The sequence below is a fragment of the Mobula birostris genome, chromosome 16 (genome assembly GCF_030028105.1).
Source record: "Mobula birostris isolate sMobBir1 chromosome 16, sMobBir1.hap1, whole genome shotgun sequence".
Taxonomy (NCBI): Eukaryota; Metazoa; Chordata; class Chondrichthyes; order Myliobatiformes; family Myliobatidae; genus Mobula; species Mobula birostris.
Window position 1 is genome coordinate 23488997 of NC_092385.1, and position 22062 is coordinate 23511058.

At 36.7% G+C, this 22062-nt stretch overlaps 1 protein-coding gene across 2 annotated transcripts in view; it reads right to left on the bottom strand.

The window, feature by feature from the left end:
* Window positions 1-22062, bottom strand: part of LOC140210846 (ERC protein 2) — an 880422-nt gene that overhangs the window by 399703 nt on the left and 458657 nt on the right. For both annotated transcript variants that reach the window (XM_072280109.1, XM_072280108.1), the window contains 2 exons: window positions 21078-21218; window positions 12967-13160 (listed from right to left, as the gene is read on the bottom strand). In XM_072280109.1, the coding sequence (XP_072136210.1) occupies window positions 12967-13160; window positions 21078-21218 (335 nt within the window). The remainder of the gene's footprint in view (window positions 1-12966; window positions 13161-21077; window positions 21219-22062) is intronic.

A 22062-nucleotide genomic window follows, 5' to 3' on the forward strand; every position in this document is an offset into this window, starting at 1 on the left:
CCAAGCTGTTTTCTTTACCTATAGAATCACAAAACCATGGAATGAATACAATACAGAGATGTATAACTGATGGATATCTGCCTTGATTATCCATCTTCACATCTCACTAGTTCCACCCCCAACCTCTCTACTGTAGCTTTGTAAATTTTTCTCAGTATGTATTTATTCAATTCCTACTTGAAGTCCACAATAAATCGAGCCAAAGTCGTCCCAGAATTTTATACAGGCTCAACATGACTTTCCTGTGTTTATACTGTGGATAGTCATTCTCTGAAATACTCTACCTCAAAGAATTGAGGAGGTTAAACCATTATAAACTGGAGGTAGAAACATTTTTGAAAGATTGGGGAATTAAAGGCAATCTAGGGAATCTGGCAGAGAAAAGGTGTTAGTTTTGTGTCAACTGTAAATTTTGAAATTGTGGCTTGCAACCTCAGGTCTAAGTCATTAATGTAAATAAATACAGTACAAGCAAGAAATTCACTATTAATTATTCTCCACTCCAAAAAGCAATTTCACATCCATGCTGTTGATGCCCCTTCAACATTGCTGATACGCCCATTGTGTGAAACCTGGAAGACTTCAGGAAACCCATGTGCAATTGATTGGTGGTGTTAGGTTCATCAACTCTATCTGTTATCTCATCTAAAAATTTTATCAAGTTGATTAAAAAAGATATGCCTTCAACAAATAGTGTTGGCTCGTTTGGAAAAGCATACCCATCACTGAGGTGAAACTGAATGTCCAATAGTGACAATAAACAATCTCTTTCCCTATCTGATCATTCCTGCCTTCAGAAGTGAAGCAAGATTTCAATGCTTGATAGTTACACTGGACTTGATTAAGGTCAAAAGAACAATTTAAATCCAGCTTCTTCCTCTCTTCCATCTGATTCTTAAATGGACATTGAACCCATGAACATTTCTTTAACTTATTATTTCTGTTTTTGCACTATTTTTAATTTAACTATTTAATATGTGTAACATCCTGGGAAAGGTTTCACTGCTAACGTAATGGTTTCTCTGTAGCAGCAGTGCTAGGGTTATGACTAGAGATAACAGGGGCTTTGGAATGTGCGGCGTCCAATGAGGGGAGGTTTTTCTTTCTTGTGTGACCGAGAGCAAGGAATTCGCGGGCTTTTGTTCGGCAGAAGATGGAGAAAGAAGATGCCAGAACAGAGAGGTCAAAGACTACAGGATGGAGTGGACTTGGAATGGGGTCGGGAGTTGACGACGCCCAGGGGAAATCAAAGGTGGACAGGAAAATTGTGAGCTCCAACGTGCGCATTAGACTGTTTCCTTAAAATGGACCCTTTTTCTGTTTGTTTTCTTCACTAACCCTACAATCAAATTAAGAATTATAAAGCTCAATTGTTTAATTGCATATGGTGTACTGTTTGTTATTTCGTGGTACTGATTTGTAATGGGGAAAACATCATGCAGCATCGACACAAACGAGGTTTCACCAGTTTGGCGGGAGCGGCAATTGTCTTCCCCTAAACTAATGCAGCCCGCCAAACCTGGGAGTTACATATGTATATATAATAATTGTATTATATATAATAACTGTAATTGATTTACTTATGTTTTCCAATGTTATCATGTAGTACATTGTACTGCTGCCGTTAACAAATTTCATGACATATGCTGGTGATATTAAACTTGATTCTGATTTTAAAACATCATACTATCTGTTTTCAGATATTGAGATATTAATAATGTTATTTTAATTTTAAGGCAGTGATTAGCTATCTTAATTCAGTGGTCTGGTCAATAGTTCAATCTACAGGATTCTACAAAAATTTCATTTGGCTTAATGTCAAACACAATCAATCAGAATTCAAAAATGCAGTTTGTGTGGGGTTTTAACACTACTATAACTGCTTTATTAGGTTAACTCAGTAAAGGGCCTATATAATATTAAGAACAATTTAAAGATAAGAGAAATTCTCAATCATAGCTTTTGAAAGAATATCTAATAAATTTATGTCTTTTGACCCCAAATGTTTGCTCAATTGCATGTGGTTAACTTATGAATTCTCAAACCACCAACAATGAATAAACTATATATTTTTAAAAAGTGTGTAGATCATCTGCTTGTTTAGTTTTTAATGAAGTTTACAGTTGTTCATTTCTTCTAATGGTTTACTTAAACATCCAAATCCACAAATTTTTCCAACAACCAGACACATAGCTAAATAATGCACTAAATAGTTTAACGAGTTCCCCCCCACAGTTTACCATTCATCAGGTTAAAATGCTTGTGGGTAAATTGTTACTCAGCTAATTAAAATGGTGACGTCAGCAGAGCAGAATATTTCAAAACCTGGTGGGGTGTATGTTCAGCATCTGATGAAAATTGCCTCTTTCAGGCAGTGATCTTCCATCAAGGACAACATGGAAATAGTTAGCAGCAGAACTGCAGCAAAAATACATGTGGAACAGATACCCTGCCAAAGTAGTTAGCTGCTCCATTACAGAGAAATGCCTATTTTTGTGAAATAATTTGCACATGATTATTTTCATTTTCCTCAGCTGAAAAGAAAGTTGGACATATCCAAATCCTAATTATTAACCAAATAGAGTCATCAAAATATTGGGAGGCGGCACATGAAACTTATGAAAAAAATTCTTTATCTTCCATCCTATTCATGTTTTGATTCGACTTTGTTCAATGGTTGAACTTTGTCATTAATTTTTTTACCTTAAATTTTGGAGCGAGATACAAACTTCTGCCTTTCCCTGTTAATTCCCCAACAATGCTTTTCATCCAACGTTTATCAATACATAGAGAAGGAGCAGTAGATCACAGTAGACCACTTGGCTCCACCATTCAATAAAATTATGGTCGATCTGACTGTAATGTCAACCCTTAATTTCCACTTTTCTGCAGAAACATACACTCCCTTGCTTATCAAGAGGCTGCCTACTCTGCCTAAAAAAATATTTAAAGCATTTGCTCCCAGCACCCTTTGGGGAAGGGAGTTCCATGTGAAAGGAATACTTTCCCTTTAACTCATCTTGAATGGACAAATCCTTTTTTTAAACAGCGCCAGCAGTTCTAGAATCTTACACATAGAAAAAAAAACATAAAATAAAAGGAAACCATTGAGCCCTCAAGCCTACCCCATCGTTTAATGTGTCGCTGGGCTCATCTCTTCTTCTATGCTAGTTCCCTGTAGCCCTCAATGCCTCCAGTAATCTACTCTCCACAGTTCTCCAGGACAGAGAATTCCAGAGGTTCATCACCACCTGTGAGATGTTCTAACATTTCAATTTTAATATTCTGTTATCTTTGCTAATTACTTGTTGTAAGTATATGCCAACCCTTTTTCTCTCTCATCCCAAAGGTTTGAAATAACATTCCATATTGTTCAGAAGAATGAGGGACGACCTCACTGAAACCTATCGAATGGTCTTGTTTGTCTTATATGCGCCACACTGTGTGTGGAAAATGATGCACCTCCAGTACCTTTTAAACCTTTCCCCTCTCACTTTAAACCTCATGCCCTTTTGGTTTTGTGTGTGGGAAAATGTGTCTCAGAAATTTGATTGAAGTTTTGAAGACGTGATGAAGGCAAATCGGCCTAGGCCTTTGACATGGAATTGCATGTTGGTAGGTCTGGAAGGTCAGATCACATGAGATCCAACACAAGCTAGCCAATTGCATACAAGTAGTTTGAAGTAAGGAGACAGAGGGTGACAGTAGAGGGTTGTTTTTTCAGACAGTGGGCCTGTGACCAGTGGTGTGCTGCAGTAATCAGTGCTGGGTCTACTATTGTTCATCATTTATATCAATGATATGATGAGAGTGTCGGTGGCATGGTTAGTAAGTTTGCGGATGACACTAGAATTGGTGGTCCAGTGGACAGTGAAGAAGGTTATATGATTACTATCTTAATCAACAGGGCTGAAGGGCTGAGGAATGGCAAATGGAGCTTAATTCAGACAAATGCAAGGTGTTGCATTTTGGTAAGACAAACCAGGGCAAGATTTAATGGGAAGGCAACGAAGAGTATTGCTGGACAGAGATACTTAAGGGTGCAGTCCATTGCTGCAGTGGCACAGGAGAAGGCAGCAGCTGGCATGCTTCCCTTCATCAGTAGGATACTGAGTAGAGGAGCTAGGACATTATGCTACACTGTACAAGACATTCAGAAGGCCACAAGTGGAGTCCTGCACACAGTTCTTCTTGTCCTGTTATAGAAAAGATACCACTTTTAAAGGCTCCAAAAAGATTTACAAGAATGCTACTGGGACTAGAGCATTTGAGTTATTAAGAGAGGCTAGATAAGCTACAATTTTCTTTTCCTTGGAGTGTAGGAGGCTGAGGAGTGAGCCTCTGTTTATAAAATCCTGAGGGGCATAGATAAAATAAAAAGGCACAGAGTCGTCATCATCATGTGCCCTGTCTCTCCCAGGGTAGGGTAGCCTAAACACCTGAGGACATGGGTTCAAAGTGAGAGGGACCTTAGGTGGCAACCTTTTCCACACAGTGGATGCTAGATACTTGGAACAAGCTGCCCAAGGAAATGGTAAAAGTGGCCATAACTGCAACACTTAAAAAGCAATTTAATACTTCAGTGGATTTGAGACAGTATGTTACGAGTGGTGGTTAGTGTAACACTATTACAGCACCAGTAACTCAAGTTCAATTCCGCCGTTGTCTGTAAGAAGCTTGTATGTTCACCCGGTGCCTGTGTGGGTTTCCTCTGGGTGCTCCGGTTTCGTCCCACATTTCAAAGATGTATGGGTTAGTAGGTTAACTTATCACATGGGTATAGCTGAGCAGTGTGGGTTCATGGGCCTGTTACTGTGCTGTCTTTCTCAATCAATAGGAAAGGTTTCGAGGGATATAGGCAAAATACAGGCAAACAGGACTAGTTCAGTCAGGCTACTTGGTCAGCACGAATGAGTTGGCTGAAGTTTTCCATGATGTAAAGCACCACAACTCTATTATCAAGTAGTAGAAAGAATTTGCATCTTTAAAGTCTTTAGTACAACAAAAGTGTTTTACAATTAAATTAAAATTTGAAGTGCAGTCACTGTTTGTAATGTTGGAAGTGAATATAGTGACTCAATAATCTACCTTAGTGATGTTAACTGAATTTAAATATCAGCCATGATATAACCTCTTCAAAATAATGTCAAGGACATAAAGAAGAACAGTTCAATTTAACATCTCATCTAAAAGAAGGCACCTTCAACAACACAACACTCGCTCAATACAAGATCCTCAGTATCAGCTAGGTGCTTGGCTCAAGTCTCTGAAGTGGGATGTGAATGCACAGTGCTGAGAGACAATTGTGTGCTATGGTTGATATACTTGGTTATCAATAAATGCCAATGATCAGTGAAGAATTCCATGGCCCACAAAAGGCATCTACAGTCCATTACATCCTATCCCAATTGGAGCATTTTATAGCAAAGGTAGTTATGGCAACAAATCTCAGTCTTTGGGCAGTGAATTAGAGAATTTTGATCAAATAATCTGTTTCAGTTTTAAAGACAAATTTAGTACAATCTGATTTTTTAATAGTCATTTGTTGCTAGGGATATGTGTTCTGATAAAATCCTCCTGAGAATGGGAATAATCAATCTCCTCACATATTCACTACTGTGTCTGATTGTCTATTATCATTTGAGATCTTAATACAACACAGGTGTCACTTCAATATTCTGAAACTGCATGGAACAGAGAAACTGTTCATCTCTTGATTGTAAATTAATACTTGCTGTAGGCTAACATAAGCAGAACATTACATATTTTTCAAAAATCAAAATGTATGAAAACCACCCCATATAAATCAGCAGGGCACATGCATGAACAGCAGTGCACTGTGAATATTTGCAATGCATGCTGAGATAGAACACTCAATTTCTCAAGAAATCCCAAATCGACCTCCCTCCCCTCCCCTCCAAAACCCCTATTCTGGCACAGGGCTGAGATTGAGGCGCTGCTGATTGGTGATTTAAAAAAAACATCTAGTGGGGTGGCACATACCAGCGACCCAGGTTCAATTCCAGCCACTGCCTGTAAGAAGTTTGTACGTTCTGCCCGTGACCACGTAGATTTCCTCTAGGGGATTCGGTTTGCTCCTACAGTCCAAAGTCGTACTGGTTGGTAGGTTAATTGGTCATTGTAAATTGTCCCGTGAATAGGATAGGGTTAAATAGGAAGTTGCTGGACAGTGTGGCTCGAAGGGCCAGAAGGGCCTACTCCATGATGTACCTCAAGAAAAAAAATCTCAATAACGTGTTCTAGATTCTCCAAAATGACATCCTCCCTGCAGCTAAGCAATGTAATGAATATAAATCTAAACACATTTTGGATTCTTAGCTGCAAACCTATATGGATCTACAGCCTCAGATTTTAGTTGCTATAAATAGCATCTGTTGACAAACAACCTTGAATTGCATTGTGATGGCAAATGACTTAGTAATGCGACTAATCACTCTTGTTACAACTGTACCCAATGTTGCTGAGGCCACACTTGGAGCACTGTAATACAGATAGAATGCTGGATGAATGTAGCAGGTCAGGCAGCATCTATGGAGGGAAATAAACTGTTGACATTTTGGGCCGAAGTGTGATGAAGGTCCTCGGCCCAAAACATTAATGGTTTACTTCTCTCCGTAGATACTGCCTGACTTACTGAGTTCCTCTCGGCATTTTGTGTGTGTTCCTCAAGATCTCCAGTACCTTCAGTATCTCTTGTGAATACTGTGTGCACCTCTGCTGAGTAAGCTATTGAAAGGATGTCATTATATTAAGGATAGATGACGAGAGATTCAGAAGGATTGTTACCATGACTGGAGAGCTTGAGTTATATGGAGAGAATGGATAGGCTGGGGCTTCTTTCCCCCCAAAGCATAGCTGGCGGAAATCATGATATAAAATCACGAGTAGCGTGGCCATGATCAATGGTCACAGTCATTATCCCAGGGTAGGGGAGTCTAAAACTACAGGGCATAAGTTTAGAGCAAGAGGGACAGATTTATATGGAACCTGAGAGGCAACATCTTCCCACAGAGGGTGATGGATGTGTGCATGAAGTGACCATGGGAAGTGTTAGTGAGTACAATTACAACATTGAAAAGATTCTCAGGCAGGTACATGGACAGGAAAGATTTAGAGGGATATGGGCAGATGCAGGCAAATGGGGGTAGCTCAGATTGCCATCTCAGTCAGCATAGACAAATTGATCTGAAGAGCCCCTTTCCATGCTGAAAAACTCCATGACATATTTGTGAATATAGTACAAGAACAGAATGCAACGAAGTTCAGAACTGCACTCAATGAGTTTCTTTGCCTTCATTTTTGGAGAAGTCAAAATTTTCATCTGTTAATTTTTTTTTACAGATGGGTTATTCTAGGTCTTGGTCATTCAGTGATTTTGTATTACTTGGTGAAAAGCTTTAAAAGCTTTTGAAGGGTATAACTAGGTATTTTATGATCCATGAATTAGCAGTCAATAAAGTAGTAAATGCTAAAAAAAAATAACTTGTAGCAATAACATACAATGCACATTTACAATTAAGGTTGTAAAAAAGGGTAAGTGTTTTATAACTTGATTACTGACTTAATTTTCTTGCAAATCATGTAAGTCAGCCAGCATTTCTTTCATAATCCAAATCAAGGCAATTATATGTAATTAATTATGACCAAATAAGTTCTGGAAACATTATTCAAATGAAATCAACACATTTAGCTTCATTGTAATCTTTAGTTATTCTTGCAATACCCCGTACTTCTAAGTGAGAAGTAAAGAAAAAGGAATAGTTTGAACAATTATAATCTTAAATATTTGACAAGAATTTGTTTCTTTCTATCCAGTGAATTTACTTTATAGATCATGGAAATACATGAAATTTTATAATGAGCACATCACATAACTTATCTTCTTATAAATTTTCACTGACATTGCTCTAGCAGCAAATGGTTAGTGGCATGATGAAAAAGGAAGAAATAATTTACAAGCAGTATTGTGTATTTTATGGTATTCAGTAGTAGCTGGAGCATCCAAACGTCCATATCCAAAGAGCAAAATATGTTTAACGTTGAAACGCTGCTCAAAACTTTATTGGGGTTAATGGATCCTTTAAGAAACAAATATAAAATTTTCAACAGAAATAAAATAATAATACCAAGGTACATATGTTAGTTTATCCACCTTCTACATAATAGTGGAACCATTTTGAATAGACCACTAATTCCGAGATTTTCATCCCAATGGTTTCTTTCCTCATGCCACACTAATCGTTCTTGACACCTGAAGGATAAGGGATGAAGTCCTTCATTCACTCACTTCAATGTTTCTTATCTATGTGATGCTCCTCAATGACATCATCTATAAGCAGATCATCTTTTATTTGTATTACAGTGATACCCAATTCTAACTTGCCAATATTTCCTACAACCTCTGTGCTGGCTTCACATTACAAGCACAAGAAATTTTGCAGATGCTGGAAATCCAGAGTATACAAAATGCTGCATGCAGGAACTTAGCAGGTTAGGCAGCATCTATGGAAAGGAATAAAGAGTCGAAGTTTTGGGCTAAGACCCTTCACCAGGACTAATGAATTAAACATGGGAAATTTCAAGCACAACATGCACCTTTAAAATAGTAAAAGTTCTTATATAGTATGTCACAGTAAAGTGATCAAAGAAAATTTAATCTCAGTCAAGCATGGGAGACAGCCATTCATGAGTAAAAGCTTAGCTAGAGGCATAGATTTTAAAAAGAGATTCTAAAGGATCAAACTGGGCATGTCCTGTGAGGCAGTTTCAGAGTTTATAGCTCAGATGGTTAAAGTTATTGTTATCAGTACTATAAAAAAAACCCCCCTTATCCAACAATTGCATTCCCCCCTTCCTGCATGACCTTTGGTAGAACCACATTGTTACCTCCAAATCCAACAGTTCCAACATAACTATGTTTTACTCTTCACAAACTGAGTTTCACATATATAATTTGGCTGTCTATACCCTATCCTTCAGTGCCCCAACCATCCATCACCATATATTTTCTGATTTATTTTGGCTCCAGGTCTAACCAGGCATCAATTCATAAACATTACAACATTAAAATTCTACTTCAACTTTTTCTTTAACACTCATGTTAACCCAATATCATCTATTCATCCAACTGGGCCCCAGGTCTTCAACTTCTTCCACATGTCTCAGCAACCCTACTCTTAAGATGCTCCATTAAAACTTCCCTGGGTCAAGTTCTTAAATGTCTCCCCCAAAATATAACCTTTTCACTTGGTCATGTTTTTTAGTCCAGTTTCACACATTAGAATGGCTGTGGGCTATTTCCCCACATTGCATGCAAGTCTTTCTTATTAAAAACAATCAGACACTGTTCCTTTCAAAGCCACTCATAAAATTACTTCAGACCAGCTGCTTCAAAAAACAAATCCTGCTAATACTGCTTAACATGGTTAATTAAAGTGGTTTGCTGCATATATTCTGTAGTCTTAGCTGTACCAGAAGAATGGTAAGTGCAATTGCCCAGGCAGTTAGCTGTTGGATCAGGAAGCAAAACAAACAGATAATAGCTTGCAATGAGCACAAGAAGTGACCGGTGAGGACATCAACAGCCTACCTTGTTTGGAAGCAAACAGCAAAGTTCCTAGCAATCACTGAAATTTGATTAATGCCCCAGGGGGTATTGAAGTTCCAGACATAATACAGGTGTCCCAAAAGAGGTGGTGGTGTAAGATATTAATTAATTACGAATATCATGGCAGTACTTAGAGATTACATCCTGGAGGGATCATTCAATGAGGCAATATGGGTTGAATTTAGGAATAGGAGAGGGGCAATCACTCTGTGGGGTAATACTCTAGGCTTCCCAAGAGTAAGCAGGAATCAAAAGAATAGATCTGTAAGCAAATCACAGAAAGCTGGAAGAGCAATAGCGATATGGTAGTGGGGGATCTTAACATTCCCAATATTGATGGGAATAGCCTTACTTCAAGTGGCTTAGGTGGGATGGAATTTGCCAAGTGTGCCCAAGGAAGTTTTTTTGAGACAATGCATAGAGTTTTATAAGCAAAAGGGCACTATTCAACCTGGGCATGAGTTGGAAGTGTCATTGGCAGAATAGTTTGTGTCTAGCAACTGTAGTTCTGTAAATTTCAAGGTACTGTGAAAAGGGATAAGCTTGATGCTCAAATTAAGATTCTAAATCGAAAAAAAACCCACTAATTTCAAAAGCATATGAGAGAACCTGTTAAACGTGTGTTGGAAACAGATGGTTGCAGGAGTGTTTTAAAAGAAAATACTGGGATAAGGGCCAGCAAGTTCTTGTAAGGATGAAAGATGTCGATGGCAAGATGGATGACAAAATATGTCTGAAGGTTTGATCAGGAAAAGAAAGGAAGGATATGTCAGATATAGGCAACTGTAATTCAAAGAGTCACTTGAGGAATATAGAGAATGCAGAAGGGCAAAATGGGGCGATGAAATATCCATGGCAATAAAGATTAAGGAGAATTCCAAGACATTCTATACTAGTAGCAAAGGCATTGACAGGCACAAGTTGATAGTATTAAGGTGGAGGTGTTAAGAGGTTACAGAACGTCTCAGATTTGGTAAATCCACAATGCCAGCTGAGATCAATCTCAGGATGCTATGAGGAGCAAGGGGGCAGGTAGGTGGAGCTCTGATGAAGATTTGGCTTCTTTGTTAACCACAAGTGAGGTACCAGATGACTGGAGGAAAGCTACTGTGTTTAACCTTTGTTTATAGAAGGCAGCAGGAATAAGACAGATAAGTGTCAATGACAGGTCAGTGAGCTTTACAATAGTGATAGGGAAATTATCTGAGTAAATTCTAAGGATGGGCTGAGCATAATCTGGAAAGGCAGGGGCTGATCAGGAATGGTCAGCACAGCTTTTTGCAATCGATCACTTGTCAAAGTAATTTGAATGAGTTCAAGACCGATGAAGGCAGGGAAGCAGGCACTATCCATTTAGACTTAGTAGTGTGTTTGACAAGATACCATAAAGGAGGAAAGCTAAAGCACAGGGGACTCAAGGCAGGTTAGATTAATTGGATCCAAAGCTGGCTTTGTGATAAAACAAAGAGGATGGAGGTGGAAAGATTTATTTCTGATTAGAAATCTGTCACCAACAGTGCATGCAGGGACTGGTAGTAGGAAATTCACTGTTTGTCATGCATATGAATGACTAGGATGCAACTGTGGGATGTATGATTGGTAATTTTGTAGATGACACAAAAATGGTGGGATTGTGGATAGTGAGCAAGGTTATCAAGATAAAAATTAGATGGAAAGTTGGCAGATCACTGGCAGATGGAATTCACTACCACCAAATGTTGCATTTTGTAAATAATATAGGGGTACTGCAAACACAGTAAATGATTGAGAATTAAGTAAGATTACACAGTAGAGGGACTTTGGGGTTTAAGTCCATAGTTCCCTGAAATTGGCAGCACTGCTGAAAAGGGTAATGAAAAAGGCATATTGCATGCTTGCCTTCAGAGGGTAGAGCCCAGAACAGAAAAGCACAGATGTTATGTTCCAAAGTATTGGTTAGACAGCACTTTGTGTGCAGTTCTAGTCGCCTCTCTATAGGTAGGATGTGGTTGCATTAGAGAAGTTGCAGAGGAAATCGGAATGAAGGGCATAGATTGGGCTGGCATGGTAGTATGGCAGTTAGTGCAACACTTTATAGCACACCAACTGTAAGATTGAGATTCGATTCCTGCCGCTGCCCATAAGGAGTTTGTATGTTCTTCCTGTAACTATGTGGGTTTCCTCCAGATGCTCTGGTTTCCTCACACATTGTAAAGACGTGCAGTTAGGGTTTTAAGTTGTGAGCATGCTCTACTGGCAGAAATGTGATGACACGTGGGCTTCTCAGCACAATCCTCCAATCCCCGCTGATGTGATTTGATGCAAATGATGCATTTCACTGTATGTTTCCATGTACATGTGATAAATAAAACTAATCTTTAATCTCTCTAATCTCTAGGTTATGGGGAAGGCATTGATCAGCTACGCAGGTTTTCCAAGCATGAAGGAAGCTGAGGGGGTGACCTGACATTAGTATATAATATTATCATTGATATAAACTGGGTGGATAGTCAGAATAGTTTTCCTTTGTAGTTGTATCAAAAGCAAGAGATTTAAGGTGAGAGCAAAGAGATTTAAATGATCTGAGAGAAATGTTTATTTTTTATGATATTAGTTTATATTTGTAACTTCCATCCAGGGGTTAGTAAAAATAGATAAAATCACTTCACTTAAAGAACACTCAGACAGGCACTTGCATATGCATGGCATAGAAGGATATGCCATGACCTAATGTGGGCAAATGGGATTAGTGGGGAAGCACGTTTCTGTGCTATATAACTTCATTAAATCTATGGCTAATCTCCGTCATCACTCAGCGAGACATCCATGAACATAGGATCAATTCTCAAAATGGATATTGGCAACATTCTGTTGGGCCTCATCAATTCATCTAAACCTAAATCTTCTGCATGAACTAAAATATTTTTTAGCTACCACAATCTAACTCCTGGTTACTTATTCTCTCTTTCTCCCTAGCCTCTGAATTAGGTTCAACCAGAATATTCACAAATGTTGTATTCCTCTTATAACTAAGAACAGATCCTAACATAGATATGTCAAATTTCAATTAATAATGCTCCTCTGAAGCACCTGTGGAGGGCTTCCTTTCATTAGTGAAAGCTGACATGCATTCAGAATGCCTTATACTTTATCTTTGTGTAAAAACTCAAAAAAAATTGAATGTTATTGCCATGTTCAAGCTTTGGAAATAGTTCAAAGCAACAGCTGATGGTTTGAAATTTTGGAAGAGTTTTATACAATCATGTCAGTAATGGAATAACCTCTTCCCACAAAGTAGATTCCACAGTTTCTGTTTTACTTAATTCTCTTATCATGTTAAAGAGGAAGTTAACCCTTACCTTTCAAGTTCCGCTATTTTCTTATCTCTGTCATTTTTCTCCGTCTCCACTTCTTTCAGGATTTCTAAGAGTCTATCTACTTCAGCCTGGGATTTATCAGACTCCTCTTTGTAGTAAGCCACATCCTTCTCAAGTTGTCTCAGTTTCTCACACATTTCTGGGTTCAAGCGTGCATCTTCTTCAGCATCATGAGCCTAATTTGTGGATAGGAAAGAAAAATGAAGCTGATATCATCAAAATAAACACCACATTTTAATCTCTGTAATTTGACACCACAGCACAACACTCAAAATACACTGAAACACAAACACACACTTCCAAACATAGCAGAACAAGCCTAACAAACATGCTTTAAAAATGCTGCACAATTTTTCCATTAAAGGATTTCAGTTTTACTGTATAGACAGTGATTGACATACGACACTGCAAGAAATTTGCAGCTTAAATTTAATACTTGAAACTTCAAGCAAGCACACACAAAATAATGAAATAAGCACCACATTGTTTGGCCTACCCTATTTTCCTCATAATTCCTAATTGGTATCTTGAAAACAAAACCAAGCACATAAAACAAAATAAGGCAATCAAAGATGAGAAAGGAAATTTAACTAAAGTAAATCAAGTTGCAGTATGAAAAAATACAGCATTATTCTGAGGATACTAAAATTCTTTGCAGTGATATTTTGCATCACTAAAATATTTTAGATGCTAAACTGATCAAAACAGGAAGAAAATCTGCTTCTTCCAACACAAGAGAGAAGTTTTTTTTTGTGTTTTGAACAGAAACTGCTGGACTTTTTTTCTATACATTTCTAAATGAGAAAGCAAATAGGGCCCTGTTACTAATTATATGCATCGTTTTTCAGTAAACTTTTAATTCTTTGTACTGCCAAACTAAACAACATTCTGTTATATATTATCAATCTGAAGTACTTAAACATATGCCTTTAAAACCAGTGGTTTATTACCTTTAATTTATTAGGTATGTAGCAACAGATTAAGAGTGGGGAGATGAGAACAAATTCCTCATTCATTGCCAATTTAAATACTGCTGAAATAAATCCAAAAAAGACAATGCAAAGTAGTCTTTATGTTGTTGTATACATATCAGCAATAAAACATCTTAATGTCTGATTTCAACATTAAAATGTTTTCCATTTATTGTCATTTATTTATGTTAGAATGGCAGGATGAAGAAAAACAGATTGACCAGCTTTCCAAAATGTAATGAACACAATGAAACAAGCTACTGTTAACAGTATTAATACCATGATCGAAGTCTCAAGAGAGCATAGTTAACATATAATAGTTCATTCAGATGCCAGCAGTCATTGGATACAGTTTAAGAATAGAATCACTTCAGTCTATTCTTCAGTTCTGATCTATTCTCAAAAGCTGCTGTATTTTTGTGACAGGACATATGCCCAGAAGTAATGAATCAAAATTTGATTTTACTGTTAGATAAAACAGTGGCATTTGTGTACACTTAAAAACCTAAACATTAAGTTCGCAAAAATGCAAGAAATAATATAATGACAATTTTTAAAGATGCAAGATGGCAAACAAAATCAGTCACTAAAATATTAGGAATCTGAATAATTTAGTGAACAAAAATCATTCAGGAATTTAAGTGACTTGAAAGAATGCAACTGAAACATGCAAGCTTCGTAATATTTAATTTAATTATAAAAATGTTTAACCCTCTAAGTGCTCCCAGTTCTGCAATGAATTCTTCTGTCTGACAACAGTCTAGGCACAGAACAAAGGGTGTCTGTGTTTCCCATTACCATTCTTCCTGATAATCAAGGATTTTTTGAAAAAGAATTTCTTTTATCTAAACCTTTGCTACAAAACATACCACTGTCACCAACTTGCCAATTATTAAACCCTAACACGTTGAAAATGTTAGAGTATGCCAAATTAGACAGAATTTAGTCTGTGCATAAACTGTCCAAATTTCTGTAGACCTAAAAGTTACATCACAAATCTAATTTTGTCAGTTTTTAATTAGTTACCATTTAATCAAAAACAACAAAAACCTTGAAGTCTACAGAGTTGACTTTCAATATGGCTGAAAATTAAGATCTGAAATGTTTGCAGAGGTGCACTTGGGTTAAAGCACAAAACTAGGTCAATGGGCCCTCATGCTTTCATAAGTTACAGTGGTCATTTTAGAACGACTTACTGGTGTGTACATCTGATTGAACAACTGCTCAGCTTGCTACATTGTAAAGTTGGGAAGAAATGAAGCACAGACAGGAAGAAAGAAAGATTTAGGAAAACAGCATTAGCTCAACAAATTCAATGAATTTGCACAGAAAATAATGTGTCTATCAAGTAGAAATTTCAAGTTTACAAAGAATTCACAGTGAAAATGAGAGGCATAAGGAAACATAAATGTTGTTTTTGGCTTATTAAAAATACTTGAATCAGAACTTTAAGAAGTTTGCTTTACATATTTTATTCACCCTCCTCAAATTAAATAGTCCATGAAACAAAGAAAGTTTCCCACCACTGATGATACATTTAAAGTGTTCTGCTCTAGTGATGGATTACTGACAGGCCTGTTGATTTATTAAGGCTATAATTCATCAAAAGGCATCAAAGTTAGTTGTGATTATAAAATTGATTAAATCAGATTATTAAATGTAAAGTCTTATTCTTCTAATGCCAACATAATTGATTTAACAGATATCAAAGCAAGTGGAATTTTGGAATAATAGCCCATCGATGGTTGTTGCCTTTAACCAACTAACTTTCACATTCATTTACACATCATTCCTTTTAACTGCTTATTTACTGCCAATATCAGTATGTATTTATTCAATTCTCAAATTTAATTCAACATTCTCAATTCCTCTCAAAAACAAAATGGCATCTTTGGTTACACACTCAAAGATGAGGAAATGAATATGAGACTAGTGCATAACTTTGAAGCAGAAGCTTGGGATTATAGCTTGTGGGGGGGGCTACTATTCTATTATCTTGTGAAAAAGAGTTGATTTCTCAATAAATGTCATGTATGTTTAACATAGTATAACACCTTGACAGTTTGAATTATTTGGAATTCAATCATTGCATGCATTTTAAACAATCATTGTAATATTACTATTCTGAGAAGATCAGCGCATAGGCTGCCCGATAAAGCAGCCCCAATGGGATGGAATTCAGAGATGTTCCTTCCACAACTTCCACAAAGCAAAGAAATGCAATGGACGCCCTTAAACAAAAACTTATTAAGTTTTTGTAAATATAAAACACCTAAACTGGTACTTTTAGCTACCTACCAAAGAGGTACAATTTAAATAAATATTATGCAATTTAAAAGGAACAGACACCAGATTCAGCATCTAAAGATTTTAATATTAATATGATCATAATAATCATTAACACTTGCCATAACAAAAACAGAAAATACTTCACAGGTTTGGTAGCAGTTGTGTAGAGAGTTAACATCTGAGGTTGATGACTTTGCCCCAAATTCTGATGAAAAGAAACTTCATAAAAACTGTCATAGTCAAGTGTGTCCCCAGAACCAGAAGCTCAGGATGAACCATAAGATCTGCAATTTGCTGAGGGCCAGATGAGTGGCATTGAAGTCTGGTAATCAAGCAAGATACAAGAGGTCCAGGTACAGTACGATCTCCAGAAAGCCATTTCACTTGCAAAGTGGCAATTCCAGACCGAACTTGAATCACTGAAGGATGCTCGACAGCTGTGGCGGGGATTGAATGTTATTACTTCTGACAGAGGGAAACAAAGCGACATAGGTGACAACAAGGCTTCACTCCCTTCTATGCTTGCTTTGACCATCAAAACATGGATGAACCTTCATGAACTCCCATAGCCCCTGATTTCAATCTCTAATGCAAACATGACAGCATCTCTCATGAGGGAGAATCTGGCCATTACTAAAGAGCTGTGCTGATCAACCTGCTGGAGTGTTCACTAATATCTTTAACCTCTTGCTTTGGCAGTCTGAGGTATCCACTTGTTTTAAGCGGGCTTCAACCATACCGGTGCTTAAGAAGAATGTGGTAACTTGCCTTAATGACTATTGCCCAGTAGCACTTACATCCACTGTGATGAAGTGCTTTGAGAAGTTAGTGATGAAACATATCAACTCCTGCCTGAGAAGTGACATGGATCCACTCCACTTTGCCCACCATCACAACAGGTCCATAGTAGATGCCATCTCATTGGCTCTTCATTCAACCCTGGAACATCTGGACAGTGAAGATGCATACATCAGGATGCTCTTCATCGACTACAACTTGGCATTCAATACTATCAATCCCTCAAAACAAACAATAAGCTTCAGTACCTTGGCCTCAATACTTCTTTGTGCAATTGGACTTACAATTTCCTCCCTTGCGTTGGCTGAGTGGTACCACAACAACCTCGTACTCAATGTCACGAAGACCAATAAGCTGATTATTGACTTCAGGAGAAGAAAACTGAAGGTCCATGAAGCAGTCCTCATTGGGGGAATCAAAGGTGAAGAAAGTCATCAAATTTAAGTTCCTCAATGTTAATATTTCAGAGGATTTGTCCTGGGTCCAGCATGTAAATGCAATTACGAAGAAAGCACAGTAGCACCTCTACTTTCTTAGAAGTTTGCCAAGGTTTGGGGATGACATCTAAAATGTTGATTAATTTTATAGGATGTGTGATGGAGAGTATATTGACTGGTTGCACCACAGCCCCGTATGGAAACACCAATGCCCTTGAATGTTAAAAACAATGGATACGGCCCAGTCCGTCACAGGTAAGGCCCTCCCCATCACTGAGCACATCTACATGGAGTGCTGAAACTAGAAAGTAGCATCCACCATCAAGGACCCACACCATCCAAGCCACACTCTCTTCTCAATATTGCCATCAGGAAGGTGGTTCAGGAGTTTCAGGACTCACTCCACCAGCTTTGGGTACTGTTTTTACCCCTCAACTATCAGGCTCTTGAACCAGAGGGGATAACTTCGCTAGCCCCAACACTGAACTGTTCCCACAACCAATGGACTCACTTTCAAGGACTCTTCATCTCATGTTTGACATATTTATTGCTTACTTATATATTATTAAACTTGTTATTTCTTTGGTATTTGCATAGCTTGCTGTCTTTTGTACAATGGTTGTTTGTCCTTCCTATTGAGTATGGTCTTTCATCGATCCTATTGTGTTTCTTGCATTTAGTTCGCATGCCCACAAGAGAACGAGTCTCAGGGTTCTATATGATAATGTATATGTACTTTGAAAATAAATTTACTTTGAACATTGAAATGTCATCAACTCAAAATTCTATTTCTCTCTCAACTAATTCTGTCTGGTATGCCAAGTATTTTCAGCATTTTTTTGTTTAAATTTCAGATTTCCAGCACCCATTTTTTTCTTTTTGATTGATATCTTCTTAATCATATTTTTTCCAAATTCTGTAAATTACTTCCAAGAATGATATTCCCCAAAGTGTTGATGAAGGGAGAACTTGTGAAATTGATGTTTATAATTCTAGAAAAGTGGTGCAGAGAGAACGATAAAATGCAATTTTGTGAAATGAAAACGAGTAATATTTTTTAAAATCACACCCTAAGGTTTTAAAACATTCTTTTGACACCTTCTAACTATATCCTCTTTTTTTTGAATAGTAGGAATAGGTTATAAAGGAGAAGAGAGATACTTTGCAGATTATGTGGTGACGGGTATATTAGAACTATTTTAAAAATTAAGAAAAGTTTTATGCCAATGGGATACATTTCAATGAAAGAATTACATTTAAAACAGATTATTTAAAAACATATTTGGCATATAAAACTTGTCAAAATCTAATAATTTTAGCATCAAGGAAGTAAACACCAAGTGAGAGGAATATTTAAAAACTTTCTCACCAAGTTACTGTAATTTATTTTTTAAAAATTAAATCCAAACATTTCTATATTTTAATGCACATTTTTTGCTCATGCATAATCTAAAGAATGCTTAATGAAAATATGTTAAATAAAATTAATTATCCACTTAAATAAAGATTTCCCTAAAAATTCTCATTACCAAGGAGATGACCAAGAATACGAAAACATCAAACAGTAGACATTTGGATTCTGTCTTCTTAAGTTTAGCCAAAATAAACTAAGTTGCATCACAAAGGGAGCCAGCAAAAATTACAGGGCCAGCAGAATGCTTATCATTACATTATTTTACATTTCTAAGATAATTATCATTTCATTGAAAATCAGCAGCAGTGATTCACACAATAAAAGTTTACTAGTGTTCAGCTTTCCAAAGTTTATTTTAGAATAGATTTGAAAAGTTTGCTTATATTTGTTCTTTGCCTTTATTTAACAAAGAGTGTATGCCAAGTGTTTACGTGAAACTTTACATGTTTCAGTGGTTGCATTGCAAATACTCTACTTTGCCAGTTTTGATAATAATCGGTTTGGATTCCAGCAAGCAAGAAATTGTCAAGTATTGAAGATCTTTCTGTTGTTTACTTGAAACAAAATTGCATGGTCTGAAATTCCTCTTGGAATGAACAATAAAAGAATGCATCGTTCTCTCTGCAATTAATATCCTACCAGAAAAATTGCAGAAATATATGACTTTAGAATACAGTATTTTGCAAAAGCAACTTCTAAGGTTAATTATGACAAAAATATTGATTTTGCCATTTCTCAACAAAAACAAACTTATTCTTGACATGTCAAAGATCCAATTTACATATTGCAAATTACAGAACTGCTTACATTGGGAAATTCCTTCTTTCAACCAGGACATATAATTATTAATGATGGGATCTGGTTAGATACTTTGGAGATCAGATCTCAAAAATTATTTATTTTTTTCCCACTACCTGACACCCATACCCATTCTAACATCACACTCCACATACAATCTCAGAAGTATAAAATCACCATTGAAATATTGTAACATCATAAAAGAAATTCCACACAGTGAAATTTTGTAGAGTTTGAAATGAGAACTACTTATACTACCTATAATATGTAAAAAAAAATCGATCATCATCTCTCACTGGATGTGATGAACACTTGACCCAGTGATTCTAAGAGCTACATCTAAAATAAAGATTGGATAACTCAGAAAGGTCACTTGATGTGGATAAAGTCAAATACATTATTTCAAAAAACTAACTGCAAGAGAGAAAGTCTAATATACACAGATAGAGATAAAAATGATTTATGTTTTCCTTATCATACTAAACATTTTAACAGTAACAATGTAAATATCCTTCTTGCATTTAAAACTATTGTAAAATTATTAAACAATCAATTTCATCCATTAGACAATCATAAATACAAGAGATTCTGCAGATGCTGGCAACCTTGAGCAATGCACACAAACTGTTGAAGGAACTCAGCAAATCAGGCAATGTCTATGAGGGGAATAAACTGTCAATGCTTCAAGCAGAAACTCTGAAGGGCCATATAAAACAGTATATAAAATGTAAACAATGTCAGTGTAGAAGCATTTTGAAATTGTAGTCCTGATTTTTATTTCTACAAATTAATTGTCTAAATTAGAGGTTAACCACAAAATAAATTTCAGAAAATCCATCTCCCCTGTATAACCATTGGCTCAGGACTCATGATACAATGGGAGTAATGCCCATCAAAATATATTTTGATACAGGGTGCTTCATGGAGGTTATTTAGGTAACTCAAAGTATACTAAAAACAAACTACAAAAATTGATGCTTTGAGAATAACCATAAACTGACAAACATTTCAGATTACTTGAATTAAGCACTGCAAATCAGAGTAAAATCTGCTTTCTCACTAGCATAAATAAGCACAAGAATCCTGGGGAAGTGTTCCCTTAAGAAGTGAGAAATTTAGAATGAGAACAGAGTACAGAATAGCTTGCACTGAACAGGACATATTACACTTCTACCAGGAATTAAAGTACAAGTGAATATCTGGACAGTTCACTCTACACGAAAAAGGAAATCTAAATATGTGCTTCATTCGGGAAATCAAATTTTTTTTTATAAATCTGATTCAGAATGATTGAATGTCATCTTTCTTTAAATCCTAGCAAAACAGATTTCATTTCACCTCTCCACAAATATGAACAAGTAACTTTACCCAAACTGTAATGTTTACCTTCTTTAATTGTGCTTCCAACTTACTACATTCTTCTTTCTTTTGCTCAATAGCAATTTCTAGAGTTTTTAATTTAGAATCTTTCTTTAAGCCTGTTGAAGCCAAAGAAGATGCATGTTCCTTCAAGTCAATCAAGCTAGACTGAAAGAAAATAAACAATTATCACTTAAAGTAACATATCATTTCTGTAGCTTACAATCTTAAACATAAACAGAGGTTAATTACACATTTGTGTATATATAAATCACATCCTTTAATTTAGTAATAATGCATTGGTATTGAACTGCAGAGATTTAAGTTCACATAAAAGCTTAACGTGATGGGGATTGAAAGCTGGAGGTTTCATGGGTGCATCATCTTCTGAGTACCAGATGAGTAAAAAAGAGATGTAGGTGTGGGGAGGCAGCAGAGGGTGGAAACATTAAATCTGTCCATATAAAATATTATGTATGTTTATATTATACAAAGTGGATTCTGGCTAAACATTGCTGGTCTAAATTTGCATTAGTAATTGATAATTAGTAAAATTGTGCCTTGATCAACGAATATTTATCCACCATCTTCGGCAGTCCCTCACAAACACGGATGATTTGCTTTCACTCCAATTTGTGTTTGGAAGTGGCTAACGAAGCTAATGTAAGAGCTACAGTTTCTGGATCAGGAGGTGGCTGATCAGACAGGTGGGTAGTTTGTGGGTTGAATGCCTCTTTATCTCTCTCATGGAACTTCTGTTTGTTTCTAATGCATGGACTCCAGGAGGCCAGTACCTTCCCCACTAGAAGCCCTAATCGGCCAGAGGTTTTCAGGAGTCAGTGGAGATGATGCACTTCTTAGGTAAGCTTTGAGGACATCCATTACTCTTTCTCTCTGTCCACTTGGTAACCTCCTCCTACAACAGAGATCGTAGTAAAGTGTCTACTTTGGGAGATGGGGTCAAGTGTGTCCAATATAGCCACCTGAGAGTATCCTGAGGATGTTAGCCTGG